The sequence below is a fragment of the Dendropsophus ebraccatus genome, chromosome 1 (genome assembly GCF_027789765.1).
Source record: "Dendropsophus ebraccatus isolate aDenEbr1 chromosome 1, aDenEbr1.pat, whole genome shotgun sequence".
Lineage (NCBI taxonomy): Eukaryota > Metazoa > Chordata > Amphibia > Anura > Hylidae > Dendropsophus > Dendropsophus ebraccatus.
In genome coordinates, this window is record NC_091454.1 from 120,309,379 (window position 1) to 120,329,319 (window position 19,941).

At 42.1% G+C, this 19,941-nt stretch overlaps 1 protein-coding gene across 3 annotated transcripts in view; it reads left to right on the forward strand.

Annotated features, from left to right (window-relative positions):
• Positions 1-113: 113 nt before the first annotated feature.
• The window catches only part of SLC26A5 (solute carrier family 26 member 5), a 52,226-nt gene continuing 32,398 nt past the window's right edge, over positions 114-19,941 (forward strand). For all 3 annotated transcript variants that reach the window (XR_011363949.1, XM_069977851.1, XM_069977863.1), the window contains exons 1-7: positions 114-278; positions 8,203-8,392; positions 11,390-11,529; positions 12,376-12,486; positions 16,824-17,008; positions 19,088-19,252; positions 19,638-19,790. Coding sequence is in view for 2 of the 3 variants with exons in the window: in XM_069977851.1 (XP_069833952.1) it covers positions 8,238-8,392; positions 11,390-11,529; positions 12,376-12,486; positions 16,824-17,008; positions 19,088-19,252; positions 19,638-19,790 (909 nt within the window). In the remaining variant the exon portion in view is untranslated. The remainder of the gene's footprint in view (positions 279-8,202; positions 8,393-11,389; positions 11,530-12,375; positions 12,487-16,823; positions 17,009-19,087; positions 19,253-19,637; positions 19,791-19,941) is intronic.

Here is a 19,941-nt window from a genome sequence, read left to right on the forward strand (position 1 = left end):
TAACGCTACCGCAGTGCATTATGGTCATTGTAGTTCCGATGCCGCGCTGCTCCTTATTTTGCACTAGCAGAGGACCACATTACCCGTGAGCCCTCGCGAGGGGTCTGTCAGTTACACAGGCGTACTGGTGTCCTATCATCTGCTTCTCACATTTCAAGGAGCTGATACTTATCCAAGTCACAAGTGAGACTGCTGCTACTGTTCTGTTATATTGTAACCAGTGCACTAAGCTGCTGGGCTGAACATTACCGGAGGAGGCGTCTCATCCCGGGGCTGAGGTAAGGGTACCGGCAGGAGCCGCTTCTGCTAGCTGCTGCCATTCCTACAGGGAAGTGAGAGGTGACATTAGTACAACTCATCTGCCATTTACTGCTGCTGTATGGGACATATCAGTGTGTGAGGCAGACCAGGGCAGCAAGGGAACATTGTCTCCTAGCAAATGTCTCTCAGGAGAAGATGTCACTCAGGAGAAGATGTCACTGAGGAGACAGCCCCACTCAGGAGAAGATGTCACTGAGGAGACAGCCCCACTCAGGAGAAGATGTCACTGAGGAGACAGCCCCACTCAGGAGAAGATGTCACTGAGGAGACAGCCCCACTCAGGAGAAGGTGTCACTCAGGAGACAGCCCATTACCAGTAGAAAGCTGTCACTCTTGTGTTTTATCAATGTTTTCTGACTGTGGCGTGATGGTCCCCGTGCCCTGGTGTTTGTAGCTGCCACCTGCGCCATTTACCATCTGGCGGAATCACTGGATGGTATTGTCTCTGTACGTTGTTACCTGACAGCATTTTACACCACTGCTGAAGGTAAAACAGTCAATAAGACGACCTCTTTCCCATAGTAACCAGTCCAAGTGCCCCTTTAATTCCTTACCACAATAGCCGTGCCTTCAGTGATTACTAAGGCTCATAAATCTGCCCCCTTCTACCAAATAATCTCCAGCTATAAAGGGCGCCAGTACAGAGACTAGACTAGAGGGCGGTCAAACACCAATATGGTGGTTCAGGCAGAGATTGTGTATACTTGCCTATCCCATTGCTGCTGCCGCCGCCCCTGCTGTCCTCTTCTTCAAAATTTCCATAGATGTGCCATGCGACCAGGAAATGACAGGAAAGCCAACATAGATTTGTCAATGAAAGTTTTGAAGAAAAGGATGGTGACTGATACCGGGTGGTCAGGAAATTGGCAGCAGGATGGATAAGTGTACATGTTTGTTATGTTCCTCGCAGCCCCAGCAGCATGATTAACCCATTAGTGACCACCAGTATGCCTTTTCACAGCAGTCACTAATGGGCCTTATTCCAAACTAAACGTGTTTTTTCGTCAGGATTGGAATAAGGATATGCCGTGCCCCTGCATCATAGGTTATTGTGGGGGACACAATCCTTTGCTCTGGTTAGTCTAACGCTTTAAATACCACTGTCAGATCATGACAGCGGCATTTAACAGGTTACGGTGCTGTCATACTTATCAATCAAAAGTCCAGCAGCGTCTTCTGGCTTCTGATCCATTTACATAGCGATCCCGGGGGTCTTCTGAAGACCCCCAGGCCTGCCATGGAAATGCCTGAGGCATGGCTGAGTAGATTGCCTGTCAGCATAATGCTGACATAAATGATACACTGATTTAATAAAGGTATATTACTTTGTAGTAAGTAAGGGGGGACACTGCTCCTCTGCTGTCACCAACGTTTATGTAGGGAGCTGCACAAGGGGAGAGAGGATGTCCAACGTGATTGCAGTGCTGGCCCCACAATTGTGTCGGACAGCCCCTCTCCCAGCACCAAGGGAAGTTATGTGTAGGTAAGTATTTAGGACTAATAAAGTATGATGGAAGAAAGTCTCTTGCATTTTATAATCCACACTGATAGCCTGTCACAAATTCTATTACAACGTCTTCATGTGTTGCTTGCTATGTTGAAATCGCCCTTGTTGAAATTTCACAGTTTAGCTTTGTGTTGGCATGCTCATGCTCTCCCTGCCTTGTACACACAAAATGGATAGTCTGTCTTAGACTGCGTTCCCACATAGTATGTTTGCCAAAACTACAAATGAAATCTATTAATGCTGTCAGATCTCCATTTCTGAAGTCTACTGAGTGCCAACTTGTTGGCCCTCTGGAGTGCATCCTGAGGTCCTGATTGATGGTGAGCCTAAGCATTAGAAAATTATGCTGGTTGATGTTTGTATGACATGTCAGTTCTTTGGGTGGATCGCGGATTGCACTTGAGAAATCATATTGAGTCAATGGGAAAGGCGGAAATTCAAGGGAAACCTGCTGAAATTCCTTGCTTAATTCCATACTGTGCACATACCCTAAAAAGGTCATGTGACAACAAGTTGTGACTTGGATGTCATGCAACCGGAGTTGCTATGTAGCCTTAGCTTTGCCAAATTGATGGACAGCAACAATTGCTTCTCTGAAGTGTTGAAACACTCCAGAATGTAACCCCACTTTCTGATAAATATTTAGCAGCATCTGGCTGCTACTTACCTAATTCTTGTGGAAGAAATAAGACTATGTTTCCAATATGGCCGAAGCCTCACCCCCATTATTGCTGTAATTATAAGTAATATAGCAAAGAATGATATTGCTTAAGAAATGGGGACGTGGTTCTGGAGGTGTTCAGAGCGCATTTCAAACACAAATGTGGAAAAAAAAAGCCTTAGGGTATGTGCACACTGAGTAAATAGGATGGAAAATCCGTTGCGTAATCTGATGCTCGCGGTGGGCGCGCGTGTCTCCGCCCGTGCCATAGACTTCATTCTATGCATGGGCGGATTCCTTCCTCTGCCCAAAGAATGAACTTGATTATTCTTTGGGCGGAGGAAGGAATCCGCCCGTGCATAGAATTGAGTCTATGGCACGGGCAGACAACGGCTTACGCGACGGACTTTCCGTCCTATTTACTCAGTGTCCACATACCTATAGGCTGCATTCCCACGTTCCGTATATGTGGTCTGTAGGCAGCTTGTATGGCACAGACTGAACTGTCAGAACTCCGTGCATCATAATACATTAAAAGTTACACAGCTAAAGTTCTGTGCGGAGCTCGCCGCAGCTGCTGCAGAAGCTTCTATATCTGTCTCTGAAGTGACACGCCGCTCAGTCAATCACTGGCGGCAGTGCTGTCCCGTCATTGGCTGAGCAGCCTCTCACTTCTGAGATGGGTGTAGAAGCCTCAGGGGTGGCTGGGGTGAGCAGGGGAAAGCTAAAAGGACTTCACGGAGCCTGTACAGGTAAGTATACAACTTTATCATTTACAGTGATGACAATGTAAACAATATTTGTGCAGCCCTTGCCACAGAATAATCAATGCGTATAATAGACTGTGTAAGCTTACCCGGCACATTGGGCTGTCTTATATGGCCCTAAATCTTGGCTGCGATTTCTGAATTTGATGCTGCCCCTATAGCTATATAGCGACTATAATAATGCTGCCATTAGACAAGAATATAGCTACTGTAGAACTAACCCCTTGGTATAGGGGCCATAACTATATACACTGCACATAAAATAAAGAGAACCCATAAACAACACAATATAACTCCAAGTAAGGGTAGCTTCACACGTAACAAATCTGCAGCAGATTTCACACTGCAAGTTTACAGCGAAATCCGCTGCGGATACCTCACCCCTCAGTGTCAATGTGATTACATACCCGCAGCGGGATTTCATCCTGCTGCGTGTACTTAAGTGCTGCTCCCATTAACCAAGCCCCCCCAACCACCGCCGTCGGGAAGATACTTTTCCTCGTCCACGCTCCGGCCGCATCTGAGGCTCCTCGCACAGTACACTGGCGTGAAATGCCTGTAATGGACCAAGATTAGCCACTGGCTCACTGCTTTTCACAGATGAAAGCAGGTTCACACTGAGCACATGAGTCTGGAGATGCCGTGGAGAGCAATCTGCTGCCTGCACCATCCTTCAGCATGACCGGTTTGGCAGTGGGTCAGTAATGGTGTAGGGTGGCATTTCTTTGGGGGGCCGCACAGCCCTCCATGTACTCGCCAGAGGTAGCCCGACTGCCATTAGGTATCGAGATGAGATCCTTAGACCTCTTGTGAGACCATATGCTGGTGCGGTTGGTCCTGGGTTCCTCCTAATGCAGGACAATGCTAGACCTCATGTGGCCGGAGTGTCTCAGCAGTTGCTGCAAGATGACAGCATTGATGCTGTGTACTGGCCCGCCTGTTCCCCAGGCCTCAACCCGATTGATCACATCTGGGACATCATGTCTTGCTCCAACCTACCAACTTCACATTACACCATAGACTGTCCAGGAGATAACAGATGCTTTAGTCCAGGTCTGGGAGGAGATCCCTCAGGAGACCATCCGCAAACTCATCAGGAGCATGCCCAGGTGTTGTAGGGAGGTCATACAGGCACGTGGAGGCCACACACACAATACTGAGCCTCACTGTGACTTGTGTTAAGGACATTACATCAAAGTTGGATCAGCCTGTAGTGTGTTTTTCCACTTTAATTTTGTGGTTGACTCCAAACCCAGGCCTCCATTGTTAATAAACTTGATTTCTTTTAAAGGGGTTGTCCGGCGCTAAAAAGTTATTCACAGAATAACACACATTACAAAGTTATACAACTTTGTAATGTATGTTATGTCTGTGAATGGCCCCCTTCCCCGTGTCCCACCACCCCCACCCTTGTACCCGGAAGTGTGGTGTGCTATACTCACCTGTCACGTGCCGACCACGGTCTCCGATTCTCAGCAGTGACGTCTTCTTCGGGCGGCCGGCGGATCTTCCCGAGTGCCGGCCGCCCTCTGCAGCGTCATCTGAAGCTCAGCCGCGATTGGCTGAGCATAACTGTGCTCAGCCAATCGCGGCTGAGCGGCTGATGACGCGGCCACCCCCTTTAATGATTTGCGTGATTTTGTTGTCAGCACATTCAAATTTGTACAGAACAAAGTATTCAATGAGAATATTTTATTCATTCAGATCTAGGATGTGTTATTTGATTGTTCCCTTTATTTTTTTTAGTAGTGTATTATACGAAATTGTATATGTATTTTATTTAGCAACTAAAACATTTATTTGTTTCCTAAATTTTTATGTTTGCCATGCAAAAGCACGTAGGTATCTTTTTCCTTTCTGGAGCATTTTACAGGAAAGCAGCGAGATACCATATATTATATGGAGTAAGTATTGTAACGGACACACTCTTGGGCAATCAGTAAAGGAGGCAGTTGAAGCGTTTCCTGCAGCGTGCTTCATATAGCCAGGCCCGTTTCCTATAATAAACAAATTGTTTCATTCAGGAAGAATATTTCTTAATGATGGCCCTGGGGAGAATTGAAGGAATACACGTGTGTACATTAGTTAGCAATACCACTTTTATGGTCGGAAACAAGTCATCCTGAGTAGTGTGTGACTAAACTTCCTGTTGTTTATGTGCATGTCTGCAATTCTAATGCTACATTTGTGAACATGGGATTTTCCTTTGTGGTAGTGTGTCTTTTAGTATCTTTTAAAGAGCACCTGTAGCCAATCCCCCCCCTCCCCCCCCCAAAAAAAAAAAAGATATAAGATTTTACTATTAAATTTTCTTGGAGTTACTTAAAAAAAAAAAAAAAAAGGCAGGGGCACAGGGGAAAGTAACAAATAGTATTAACTCATCTGTCCCCATGCCTCTTCAGCCCCGGATCGCCGCTCCAGGATCTCCGGAATTGCACACTTTACAACCTGGCTGATAGAGTGGCTCCAGTCAGTTACTCCAGTCAATGATTGGTAGAGCAGACTGCCCATCCGCCGGCACGGCATTTTTCCCGAGTTTTGAGTCCTTACGGCGGGGGTCCTGAGGGACGCGGGCTGGGGAATATGTAGGTTAGGACTTATTATTGCATTACCCCATGGGGCTGCCCATTTGTAAAAATGGCTGGATTTCTCCTTTAATGCAATACAGTTACACACCCTGACTAATTACTCCCCTCACATGATATTTACATGCATTATAAAATTCATGTCCATCTGACTAGCAGCTGAATTGCCAGTCAAACTTTAACCTAAAGGTCCCCGTACATGTCTGTCAGTCATCAATAGAAGGTGAATGGGGCTCTACCAAGACAGATGATGTCAGTGGAGATAGGGGTTGGGCTGTCTGACTGAAGCTTACCTCTCCTGTTCCCATAGAGAACATACGAACGATTGGCTGTGTTAAAGATTCCTGTGTATGGGGAGGATGGTAGAGATAACAGTTATTGAAAGTGTATTGCCTTCTTACCATATCTCAGGACTGGTAGGGTATATCAATAATTTGTCAAAAGGTGTGTAATCAGGGTGTGTGATTACAGTAAAATCTCATTTTTAGGGGGTTGGCTACAGGTCTTCTTCAGTGTCTGTGCAGCCCACTATTGTTCATATTTGTCTTGAAATGCATTTACATTAACAAGCTAATAAAGCCAACTATGCTGCCCTTAGGTAGCAAGCATAATGCATTGTGCATTCTGACACCGTTCTATCATAGCCACCATTTAATGAATACTGTGTCCACCAACCCCCCCACCTCGAACCACCAGTACTGTCTATTTGATGAGCGTAAGTTCATCCCGTTTGTGTCTTTTGAAATGTTCCCGGTGCCTTGGTTAGAGTCCATGAGGCATAGCCCTGTTTAGACAAGCGTTGAGTAGAAGAGATCCGACCAGGGGATAATCCATGTCAGCTCATCGTTGCCTTCTAACATAAGCTATTACACCAAATGATTATTGTCCGAAACGGTTGGCAATCGGGCAAGTAGGGTCGATAATCACTTTGGTGTAATAGGGCCTTTAGCAGTCATTAGTGTCAAGATAAAGAAAAACATTATTCAATGTGCTCAGTATTCTACACTACTCACAAAAAGTTTGTGGGTGAAATTTTATGAAAAACGTGAAAACGTCAAGCTACAGTGATTTAACATAATAAATGTAGGCCATTTAACCAGAAGCATGCAGTGGTGATTTCCTCATCTCAAGTAATTTATTGAAACAAAGGCCAACAGTGGTGGTTATACACCAACAAAAACGTTAATGTCTCAATAACTTGTCATGTGTCTCAGACGCCTTGTGAGACCTTATGCTGGAGTATTAATAGACAGCAATCAGCTGACATGCGCAATGCTGGCTGATCGTTTTCTTTCAACGTCATTCAACATGTTGAAAGACTAATGGCAACGATTTCAACAATCTGCTGCCGTTGCCCCGTGCAATAGGAGTGGCGGCAGCAGATCGCAACTATATCCTTTGGGCTCCCCAGACGATCTAAAGATCGCCCAGGGAGCCCCTCCCACAGCTCCCTGTGGCCCCCCCACTTTTACCTGCTTACTGTCGGCACATGTAATAGTGCCGGCAGGGAACGAGAAGCAAGTGAGTGCTGACATGATCGCCCCGTGTAATAGGGGCTTTAGCTATATCCTGTCTGCCTATAGAAGGCTTCATAATATTCAGCTTCAAGTTGGTCGTTGCAATTTACCTAAAGCTGTTTGTAAGGCGCTATTTTCAAATTCAAACATTGCCCTCTGGCAAGTGTCCTGATGTCTATGGCTAACTGGGGTATTTAATGTCTGATTTATGAGCTGTACCGTTCTGCTCTGTTTAGAATTTGTAACATTTATATTTGATTTAATTATGTTATTTCCACCTCCACCCTGTGCCTGTATGGTGGATTTACTTCTAAAATAAAGGACTGTGGTGAAAAAACTATTCCTATTGTACTGTAAATGTTAAGGCCCTATTACACCAAGCGATTATCGTTACGGCCGATAATTGCTTGGTGTAATATTTCCTGTTGTCTTTTAACATGAAAAAAACGAGAATGATGGCAACGGTCTGCTGGCGGTCGCTCTGTGCAATAGGAGTGTTGGCAGCAGTCTCGCAGTCTCCTATTGGCTCCTATCTCCTGAGATGGCAAGCCTGTCTGGCAGCTCCCCCGCTCTTACCCGCTTGATGTTGACGCGTGTAATAGCGCTGGCAGCGAGCGACGAACCAGAAGCAAGTGAGCACTGACCTGACAGGTTGGCGCTCGTTTGTTGCTCCAAATCGACCCATGTAATAGGGCCTTAAGTCCATCACACATTCTAGTTGTCCGCTTATGAATATGCTATTTAACGGGCTTAGTCATCAGGGATGATCGTTTATTGTTTTTTTTTTTGGATATTTGCTGTTTTTATTTTGCAAATACAAACTAAAGTTGGTATATTTCTGCAGTGATCTTCGGATACAACAAGGACGTGAAATGTGCTATGGAATTAGCTTCAGGGGAAGATGAATGTCTCTGTCAGAGACAAAAGTATTATGTTGATCGTCCCATATATTCCCAGGAATATTTGCAAGAACATTTACATTTGAGGAAGAAAGAGCCAACATCCTTTCTCCATAAAGCAGCACAATCTTGCCGGTAAGTGTACCTTTAGCTTTTACTTTCTTTAAAAAGGAAAAAAAAGTACCAGGACAGCTTCTTATTACAGTTACAACAGCTTTCACTAAATTTCTGCATGAGATTGGAGTATGGGAGTTTTAGCCCATTTGTGAGTTCAGACAGGCTTCTATAATTCACCCCAAGTCTGAGTCGGGAATTGATGTGTCTGGTCTGCTGCAGACCAGAGTAATACAACAATGATCTAATCAATCATTGCTGTATAAAGTATACTGCAGTGATCTCTATGGGAGATTACTGCAGTAATACTGAAAGTCCCGCAGGTTAACGTATAAAGTAAAAAAAAAGGTGTTTTTATTAATAAAAAATCCCCTCCCCTAAATAAAGTCTGAATCACCCCCCTTTTCCTATTTTATAAATAAAACTAAATAAATAAATATGTTTTGTATCCCTGCGTGTGAAATCACCCAAACTATTAAGTTATCACATTCCTGATCTTGCATGGTAAACAGCGTAAGCGCAAAAAAACAATTTTTGGTCATATCAAATCCAGAAAAATTGTAATAAGTGATCAAAATGTCACATTTACGCAAGCAAGGTACCGATAGAAAGTACAGATCATGGTGCAAAAAATGACACCCCACACAGCCCCATAGACCAAAGGATAAAAGTGTTATAAGGCTGTCAATAGAGCAATTTTAAACAGATTTTGTTTATTTAAAGGTTTTAATTTTTTAAAAGCAGTCAGATAAAATAAAAGTGATATAAATGATATATCGTTGTAATCGTACTGACGTGAGGAACTTATATAACATGTCAGCTTTACCATAGGGTGAATGGCGTAAACACGAGACCCCCCAAAATTAAAACAAATTTTTTTTCAATTTCACTGCAAATATATATATATATATAATATATATATATTTTTATTATTATTTTTTTTGGTTTCACAGCATATTTTATGGAAAAATAAAGTATGCCGTAGTAAAGTACAAATAGTGGCGCAAAAAAACAGGGCTTATCTGGGTCTGTAGGTGAAAAAATTTAAGCACTATGGCCTTTTTAACACGAGGAAAAAATGAAACCACAAAAACGAAAATTAGCCCAGTCCTGAAGGGATTGAAGGAAAAAAAGGAAAGTACAAAGATGCTGAAATTGTATTTTTAAAAATTCATCCAGCTTCCCATTAACACAGGATAAAAAGTCATATGTATGCAAAAATAGTACCTGTGAAGGTGTAGCTTGTCCAGCAAAAATATGTTGATTAAAAAATAAAAGAACACATAAATTATTGTATCGTAATTGTATCAACTCAGAGAATAAAGTTGATGTCTCTATACAGTAAACAGTATTCTGCACAGTAAACCCTATAATACTCAGTGAACAGGAAAAGACATACTGCAGAACTACGATTTTTTTTTTTTTTTCTATTTCTCACGCCATGAAAAAAAAATACAACTAGGCAAAAAATCCCATCATACTATGACTCTTCAAAAACAGTGATTTACAAAAAAAAGTGAGCCCTCATGGGGTTAAAGCGACTCTGTACCCACAATCTGTCCCCCCCCCCCAAACCACTTGTACTGTCGGATAGCTGCTTTTAATCCAAGATCTGTCCTGGGGTCCGTTCGGCAGGTGATGCAGTTGTTGTCCTAAAAAACTACTTTTAAACTGGCAGCCCTGTGTCAAACGGCTGTGGCCTACAATATCTGTGCCCTAATTTTACACCACCCTTCCGTCCCTCCTCCCTGCCCTCTTCATCATTAGGAATGCCCCTTGAACATTTTCTCCTGTCTGAACATTGCACAGGTGCCTTAACGATCCAGCCCATGTGCCGTGCTGACACAGGTGGGGAATAGGAGGCAATCTGCCTGGAGCATTCCTAATGATGAGGAGGGTGGGGAGGAGGGACAGAGAGGGTGTGCCAGCCTAATGCATACACAATCTAGGCCACGCCCATTGGGGACAGGGCTGCAAGTTTAAAAATTGTTTTTTAGGACAATAACTGCATCACCTGCCGAACGGACCCCAGGACAGATCTTGGATTAAAAGCAGCTATCTGAAGGTACAAGCGGTTTGGGGGGGTGGGGGGGGTTGTCAGATTTTAGGTACACAGTCGCTTTAAAGCAAATGTTTTGTTTCTTACATTAATCTGCTGTACTAAACTTACGAAAGTATGCAACAACAATGTAACTATACATTATTTATTGGCTCCATCATTGCACAGAAATTAAGGCATTGTGTGGATTGGGTATTTTTCATATTTATTTTCTCTGCAGATGTTCTGCATTTTGATGTAAAGTCTTAAAATGCTTTATGTGCATTGTCATTAGGACTGCCTCTTAGGGCTTGGTTAGGTTCCCTATTTCTACCAAATGGCACTGTTAAAGCATCTTTTTATGCTGAAGCTTGACACAATTATATGTTTCCAACTTTGTGACAACTAGTTTAAGGCCCTTTCCTAATTCAGCACGAGTGTCCGTAAAGACATCGTTTTATAAGTTTGGTTTGCAGGAACTCAAGTGTCCTGCATGGAGCCCTGATCTGAACCCCATCAAACGCTACTGGGATGAATGGAAATACAGATAGCAAACTAGGCCATATCATGGTGGCGGTTATATCTGCAAAAGGGGGCCCAACTCCAAACTTCATATAGGTGTGATGGTTCTTTTGGTCAAGTAGTAAATTTTGCCAAAATAGTGTTGAATCCTAGTTTTAGAGAAAATATAAAATTTATTATATAGTAAGGTTTTCTTTCTTATCTCCATCAACAGATCTGTGCTTGTTTTTGTCAAAAAAAGAAATACACACTGTACATATAATGTAGCCATGTACTAGAGCATCTTGTATCTTGTAACAGAGCTAGCTGAAGTGACCCCATAACAAAGCCACACACAGACACTCCTATTAGTGGCTAACCACCCAGTACAGGACTGCTGCTGTTCTAAATGGGTCTTATTAGGAATACAATTAAAGTGCAAAGTTTATACTTTATCTATACATATGTTCTGCTTACAGATGTACTGCAAAAAAAGCTAAATCTCACTTATACAGCTTTCTACCAATTTTTAAATGGCTACCACGTTATCCAGTGAAAGGGTACCTTACAGGAGACATCATATCAGGACTGAGTACAGGAGTCATGCAGTTACCCCAGGGTTAGTATATATATTTTTTTAAACTTGCCTAGATATACGGGGAGCACAAGGCTTTTTACTTATCGTTTGCTCTGCAAATAGTATGCAATTTATTGTTTTAAAGTAACCTCCAATCCACCCCACCAAACCGCTAGTACCATCTGTTTGATGAAAGTAAATCCTTACCGTTCATGTCTTTTAAAATGTGCCTGGTGCCCTGGTTAGCAAAAAATGATATTTTGATTTGTAGCAGCAATGTCAAACTGGTGTGGCCTAGAGTGTCTTTGTCCCAGGTCTCTCCTTTCTTCCTCCCCACCCTCATCATTAGGACCGCCCCCAGGCAGGATTTCTGTTCATCACTTGTCTAAACCGTGCACATGCCATAGAAGGAAGAAAGGAGAGGCTGCGCAGACCTGGTGCACAGATGCTTCAGGTCACACCAGTTTGACTTTTGACAGTTTGACATAATTTTTTTGCTCTAACCAAGGCACCAGGCGCATTTTAAAAGACACTATTGGTAACTGTTTAGGCTGCATTCACACGTTCCATATTTCAGGGCAGCCAGAACAATCTAAGGATCATCCAGGCAGCCCTTCCCGCTGCTTTCCACGTCTCATCCCGCTGTTCTACACTTACTGTCATTTTTTTTTTCAGAAGTAACACCTTGTTTTCTTATCGCCAATGACAGCACCAGGAGTTAGATAAACTGTATAAACACATCCTTTTTTTTTTTTTTTTTTGTTTTTTTTTTTGTTTTTATACACACCCTGTGGATCAGAACAGCAAGAATGAAGAGTGGGAATAGGAAGGGTGCTGTCATAGGCTTCCAAAAATCAAATTGTAATTATCATTTTCTCTTCCTTTCAGGTTTAGCGTATGCCTTGCTGGCAGCTGTACCTCCTGTGTTTGGATTATATTCCTCATTTTATCCAGTGTTCCTGTACACTTTCTTTGCATCATCAAGACATGTATCTATAGGTAATGCATGTGTACCTGTAACTTTTTTTCAATATATTTTCTATGTTTATTTTATATATTTAACTTGGTTGAACTTAATGGACATGTGTTTTTTTTTCATCCATGCTATGTATGTATTGCTTTTATTTGTTCTTGTCTTACTTAGTCTATCTATATGTTAAAGGGATATTCCCTTCTAAGACACTTATAGCATATCCACAGGATATGTGACCCACACCTATCTTGAGGGCTCCGGGATTCATGTAAATAACATAACTTGTGGTGTTGTAGTGTTTGCTGCACACAGTGAAAAGACCTTGGTGAGAATCATTTAGAGGGTATATGCTTTTTAAAGCAGGTGCAGGAGGACACCAGAACAGATTGAGTAATGTAGCTAGTACAACAAACTGAGTAATGTAGCTAGTACAACAGATTGAGTAATGTATCTGGTACTACAAATTGCAAAATAGTTGTTTTATAGGGTCAAATGATTTTACGTTGCTAGATAACATATAAACATAATGTGGACAGTGGCATAGTTAATCATTAGCCTCGCCAGGATACTGACACATACCAATTACAGTGCAGGAAATGTGGATAATCTTCAATTTACTAATATTTAAGTGATAGCTCTATAGCACTTGGTGTTACCTCTGACACGTTTTCTGCATAAGGAATGACACTATAATATGTTTAGAGTACCACTTTGTCTGATACAAAAGACAAAATATACTTACCCAAATTTCTAAAAGCGAATGTTATCAAAAATCCATGTGCTGTGAATCTAATTATGACTTCCTTGGCCTAGTATGAGTGTGCCCCACAGTATAACCAAACTATCCTAAAATGCATGTTTTGTAAAAGACCATTTCACTCGAATAAAATACATATACACTACCGTTCAAAAGTTTGGGGTCAACCAAACAATTTTGTGTTTGCCATGAAAAGTCACACTTTTTCACCACCATACGTTGTGAAATGAATAGAAAATAGAGTCAAGACATTGACAAGGTTAGAAATAACATTGTTTTTACATCAAACTTTGCTTTTGTCAAAGAATCCACCTTTTGCAGCAATTACAGCATTGCACACCTTTGGCATTCTAGCTATTAATCTGTTGAGGTAAGCTGGAGAAATTGCACCCCACGCTTCTAGAAGCAGCTCCCACAAGTTGGATTGGTTGGATGGGCACTTCTGGCGTACCATACGGTCAAGCTGCTCCCACAACAGCTCAATGGGGTTCAGATCTGGTGACTGCGCTGGCCACTCCATTACCGATAAAATACCAGCTGCCTGCTTCTGCTGTAAATAGTTCTTGCACAATTTGGAGGTGTGTTTAGGGTCATTGTCCTGTTGTAGGATGAAATTGGCTCCAATCAAGTGCTGTCCACTGGGTATGGCATGGCGTTGCAAAATTGAGTGATAGCCTTCCTTATTCAGAATCCCTTTTACCCTGTACAAATCTCCCACCTTACCAGCACCAAAGCAACCCCAGATCATCACATTACCTCCACCATGCTTAACAGATGGCGTCAGGCATTCTTCCAGAATCTTTTCATTTGTTCTGCGTCTCGCAAACGTTCTTCTTTGTGATCCAAACACCTCAAACTTGGATTCATCCGTCCACAACACTTTTTTCCAGTCTTCCTCTGTCCAATGTCTGTGTTCTTTTGCCCATCTTAATCTTTTTCTTTTATTGGCCAGTCTCAGATATGGCTTTTTCTTTGCCACTCTGCCCTGAAGCCCAAAATCCCGCAGCCGCCTCTTCACTGTAGATGTTGACACTGGTGTTTTGCGGGTACTATTTAATGAAGATGCCAGTTGGGGACCTGTGAGGCGTCTGTTTCTCAAACTAGAGACTCTAATGTGCTTATCTTCTTGCTTAGTTGTGCAACGCGGCCTCCCACTTTTTCTACTCTGGTTAGAGCCTGTTTGCGCTGTCCTCTGAAGGGAGTAGTACACACCGTTGTAGTAAATCTTCAATTTCTTAGCAATTTCTCGCATGGAATAGCCTTCATTTCTAAGAACAAGAATAGACTGTCGAGTTTCAGATGAAAGTCCTCTTTTTCTGGCCATTTTGAGCATTTAATTGACCCCACAAATGTGATGCTCCAGAAACACAATCCGCTCAAAGGAAGGTCAGTTTTGTAGCTTCTGTAAGGAGCTAGACTGTTTTCAGATGTGTGAACATGATTGCACAAGGGTTTTCTAATCATCAATTAGCCTTCTGAGCCAATGAGCAAACACATTGTACCATTAGAACACTGGAGTGATAGTTGCTGGAAATGGGCCTCTATACACCTATGTAGATATTGCACCAAAAAACAGACATTTGCAGCTAGAATAGTCATTTACCACATTAGCAATGTATAGAGTGTATTTGTCTAAAGTTAGGACTAGTTTAAAGTTATCTTCATTGAAAAGTACAGTGCTTTTCCTTCAAAAATAAGGACATTTCAATGTGACCCCAAACTTTTGAACGGTAGTGTACATTCATAAACTAATATCTTTTGTCGCAGTTGTTCGATCTAGTTTCTGATTTATCTTGACCTCCTACAAAAGTTAGAGATGAATGGATGACATCCAATAATAGATGCTATTATACTGCTACCCAGCTTTAAACAGATCCTGAAAGACATTACATTTTATCTATTTATCTTTTACTACTTTTCAGTGTAGTTCTGGCATTCCTTCATGGGTCAGGAAGAACATTATGGTTCCCATGCAGATAAGAGGGTTTAAAATTCTCTTCTGGTACAAGGAATTACAGTAGTTCAGTGGCCTTGCATTGCTGGGGTCCTTGGTTTGAATCTTACCAAGGTTTTGTATGTCCTCCCCACATTTGTACTGCCACACTCCAAAAACATACGATAGTTCACGTAGGTGAGTGATGACAGCCATCTGTTGCTGCAGCCTATGAATAGTTTGTTTGAATCCAGCATATCAAACTACTGGTTTTGAACACCACTAAAAATGTGCTCAGTTTTCATGTGTAAAAGGGGATGTTTAAAACTAACTGGATGACAAATGACATTAGGTGCAGGACTGATGGGATGGGCGGCTTCTCATGTTCTCAACCTTTTAAAGCAAACCTTTTACATTGAATATGTACTTAAATCTTTAGGCATCATGTTTTAAAGCAGAAATTGCTATTGCTAATATATAGTTTTGTTGGAGAAGTTTTTGGATAACTTGTCATTTAAATAGTCATGTTGGTAAGCCTGCTTGGTGCCTGACAGCTTTCTCTATAAGCTTGCCTATACAACCCCTGCCCCACTGCAGGCATACAACCAGAAAGTTAAAAATGATTTCTTCCTTTCTGACTTCACACAGGTGTCTTTCTTTGAATGTTACATGTAAAGCTTTGACCCTGGTGTTATTTGGAAGCAAAGATTGTTTATAATGATGCTAGTACCAAGCCCTGACCACCATGTTCATTTTAAGTCATGTAATATTAGAGACATTCATGGCAGCAAAAAGGAAAGAGTGGTTCTGTCCCTAATCCCCCAGGGCCTACCATATTCTAGAGGTCTGCAGAAGCCCGGAGTCATGTGAGAACGTGCAATGTGATGTTGGAGCCAGAATTAGGGTGGTATTACACGGGCCGATGGGGGCCCGATAATACCTGTAAACGAGCAGCGATCTGCTAGATCGTCACTCGTTTACTGGACCTATTACACGGCCTGATAATCGTTAAACAAGGGCTACAGGGACATTGTTACCGATGCCCTTGCTTAACTATATACATTACCTATCCACGTTCCAGGGCTGCTGCTGCGGTCTTCTTCTCCCCGGGTCCCACGCACGCTAACTTCAGAGTGACAGGCCGCTCAGCCAATCACAGGCCGGGACCACAGCTGACAGGCCACTCTGAAGTTAGAGCGCGCGGGACCCAGGGAGAAGAAGCAGCCCTGGAACGTGGATAGGTAATGTATATCGTCAGTTGCCGGTCGCGCACCGCTATTACACGTAGCGGCGCGCGATCGGCGCCCGGCGAAAATAGGTCAGAACCTATATCAACGATCAGCCGATGATCGTTGTCATCGGCTGATCGTTGTATTTATTACATGGAGCGATAATTCGGCCGATTATCGTTCTGTGTAATAGTGCCCTTAGTCTCTGTAGTCCTATGTCATTGTCTCATGGTATCATAGTTAGAGATAACAGGAAAGACCAGATGAGATTGTCTATTTGCTATGATGCAACAAGCATGCAAGCATGTATCCACAGCCTAAATGCCTTTGATGCTACATTGACAAACTATGTGAGACAGGAAAATTGTACCTTAGGTTAGGCTATTTCATTCTTTATTTTTTTTCCTTGGTTCTGATTCACATCTGTTTTGTGCTACATTACAGGAACATTTGCTGTTATCAGTCTCATGGTTGGTGGAGTTGCATTGCGAATAGCCCCAGATGAAATGTTTAATATAGTGGGAACCAATGTCACCAACAGCACAGAGCTCTCACTAAAGATTGAAGAAAGAGATGCAATGCGAGTGAGAGTAGCTGTAGCAATCACTTTGCTTTCTGGTCTTATTCAGGTACTCATTTACTGCTTATTACAGCTGTTCACTGCTCAGTATTTACATGTATTGAAATAATATCTATTTTTATACCAACATCATGCTACCCTATTATAGTAGTTTTGGTATAGGAATTGGTATAAAAGAAATGCATTGTGCCAACTTAAAGGGTTGTTCAGTAAGCAGAATAACAGCTTCTGCTCTTTAGTGTTCACGTTCTGTCCCTTGGAAGTAAGCCTTCGGAGATGTGGAGGGGGCTGGTGTATATCTCATTCATCATGTGCAGGTGAAACCATGCCCAAATAGATGCATGATGTCACCACTGGCGACATGATTGGAATATACAGATGTGGAATCACGTGAGGTGAGCGCCGGGGAACAGAAGGTTTTAAACATCCTCAGCTCTCTGGACAACCCCTTTAACCCCTAGACGACCCTGGACGTAGGGTTATGTCATGGAAGTCTGTCCCCAGACGACCCATGACGTAACCTTATGTCCTGGGTGTTTCTCCCGCTATGAAGCGCGCTCCGGAGCGGAGCGCGCTTCATAGCAGGTGGGGGCCGGCTGCAAACAGCAGCTGGGACCTCACCGGTAATGACACGCTGCAGCGATTGCGCTGCCGCGTGTCATTAACCCCTTAAACGCCGCAATCGCGGCGTTTAAGTGTAAGTGACAGGGGGAGTCCCCTGTCACTTACCGATCGGGACCCCCGCAGTGTGACTGCGGGGGTCCCGATCGTTGAAACGGACCGCCAGAGGTCTCTCACCTGCCTCCGTGCGGTCCGATTGGCGATCTGCTACACTGAGCCTGCACAGGCAGGCTCAATGAGCAGATCGCCGATAACACTGATCAATGCTATGCCTATGGCCTAGCAATCATCAGTGTAGAAATCAAAGTACTGTATGTAGAAGTCCCTCAAAGGGACTTCAAAAGCGTAAAAAAAAAAAAAGTTCAAAACACTATTACACTACCCCAAAGCCCCTCCCCCAATAAAAGTCTAAATCACCCCCCTTTCCCATTATATAAATAAAACATATAAAAATAAATAAATAGATAAACATATAATATACCTTAGCGTGCGTAATTGTCCGATCTATTAAAATATAACAAGCGTCATTGTGATCAGTAAACGGAGTACGCGAAAAGAGGGGAAAGTGCGCAGATTACCGATTTTATGTTACATTATATATTAAAAAAAAAATCAATAAAAAGTGATCAAAACGTCCGATCTTCACAAATATGGTATTAATAAAAACTAGAGATCATGGAAAAAAAATGACACCCCATACAGCCTCATAGGTGAAAAAATAAAACTGTTATAAGCGTCACAATAGGCCCATTTTATTAATATTTAATTGCCAAAAAAAAGGATTTCATAAAAAAAATACATATATAACATTAGAGAATCTGTGTAACCTGCATATGGTTGTGTTCGGACCAACCTATAGAATAATAGTGTCATGTCGCTGTTACCATATAGTGCATTACGTAGACACAGGAACCCCCCAAACGTTACCACATTGCAATCTTATTTACAATTTCACCTATTTATATCTTCATAAATAATATATTTGGGATTCCGTCATACATGTTATGGTAAAATGAATGACGCCATTACACAGTACAACTATTCCTGTAACAAACAAGCACTTACATGGCTTGTAGATAGAAAACTGAGAGTGCTAGAGCTCTTAGAAGGGGAGGAGGTAAAAACGAAAACACCAAGATCAAAATTTGCGCGGTCCACTGGGTCATTTTGGGCCTGGTCCTCAAAGGGTTAAAGGGAAACTATCAGCAGGTTAGAAGTATCTAACCTGCTTATATCTCCCCATAGTGCACAGGGCGCTGAGGATAAAGGTACGTTTCTTACCTTCTTCCTTGGCACCATTATCATGCTAATAGCAGTTTAATCCTTATGCTAAAAAGTCTTTTTGGTGCACTTGGGGCGGAACTACTGTCCCTGCTAACTAATATCAACAGAGCTAGCCAGCCATGGCTGGATATGTGCTCCAATTTTGGACTTTTGTTCATAATTCACATAAGATGTGGCAAAGTAACTATATAGGTTGTGTACTGATGTGGTGCTTTGTTATAAGTTGTGCCTAGGTATACTTAGATTTGGCTTTGTAGCCATCTACCTGACTGAACCTTTGGTACGAGGATTCACAACAGCAGCAGCAGTTCATGTCTTTATATCTCAGCTGAAATACCTCTTGGGAATTCAAACAAAAAGATACAGCGGTCCTCTAGCAGTTTTATATGTAAGTTTTATTTTATCTGTAATACATTTAGCTACAGTATATTTTATCTGTATTATGTTGTGGTATAAATAATAGGAAGGAGCAGTTAACAGCCATTGATAATGCAATACATAGAAGTTTGTTGAGTATTAATTCTGTGTGGGGAATACATTTTGCATTAGGATTGGTACTGCTAATAATAATGACACTAACATTAGAACAAGTTAAATAGCATGACCTTGTTCTCCATTATATCTTGCTTTAAATATACAAATAAACATTTCTGTATCAGAATGTACCAAAAAAAAAAAAAAAATCAAAAACATTTAAGTTCTTAGTAGAGCAGAACCATACCTTTACTTATAGACTTGTCTGGGAGCCTTTAACTTCTCTTTGTCTATTTTAGAGTTTAATTGCAGTCTTGTCCAATATCGGAGCAACAAATATTGCCACCTTGATTATCGGGATCATATGTATGGTATTATTGCTGGGTGCTAAGGAAGTTAATGATCGATTTAAGAAGAAATTGCCAGTTCCCATTCCTATGGAGTTAATAGTTGTAAGTATTGTGCTGTAAACTGGTTAAATGGATTCCCTGGGAGAGCAGAAATGATCTTTACCAAAAGTTATGCTCACAGTATGTAATATATGCTCAGCAAGGGAGGCACTGGGGACATCTGCTACTGGGACTGTGCCAACTCTTCAAGTCA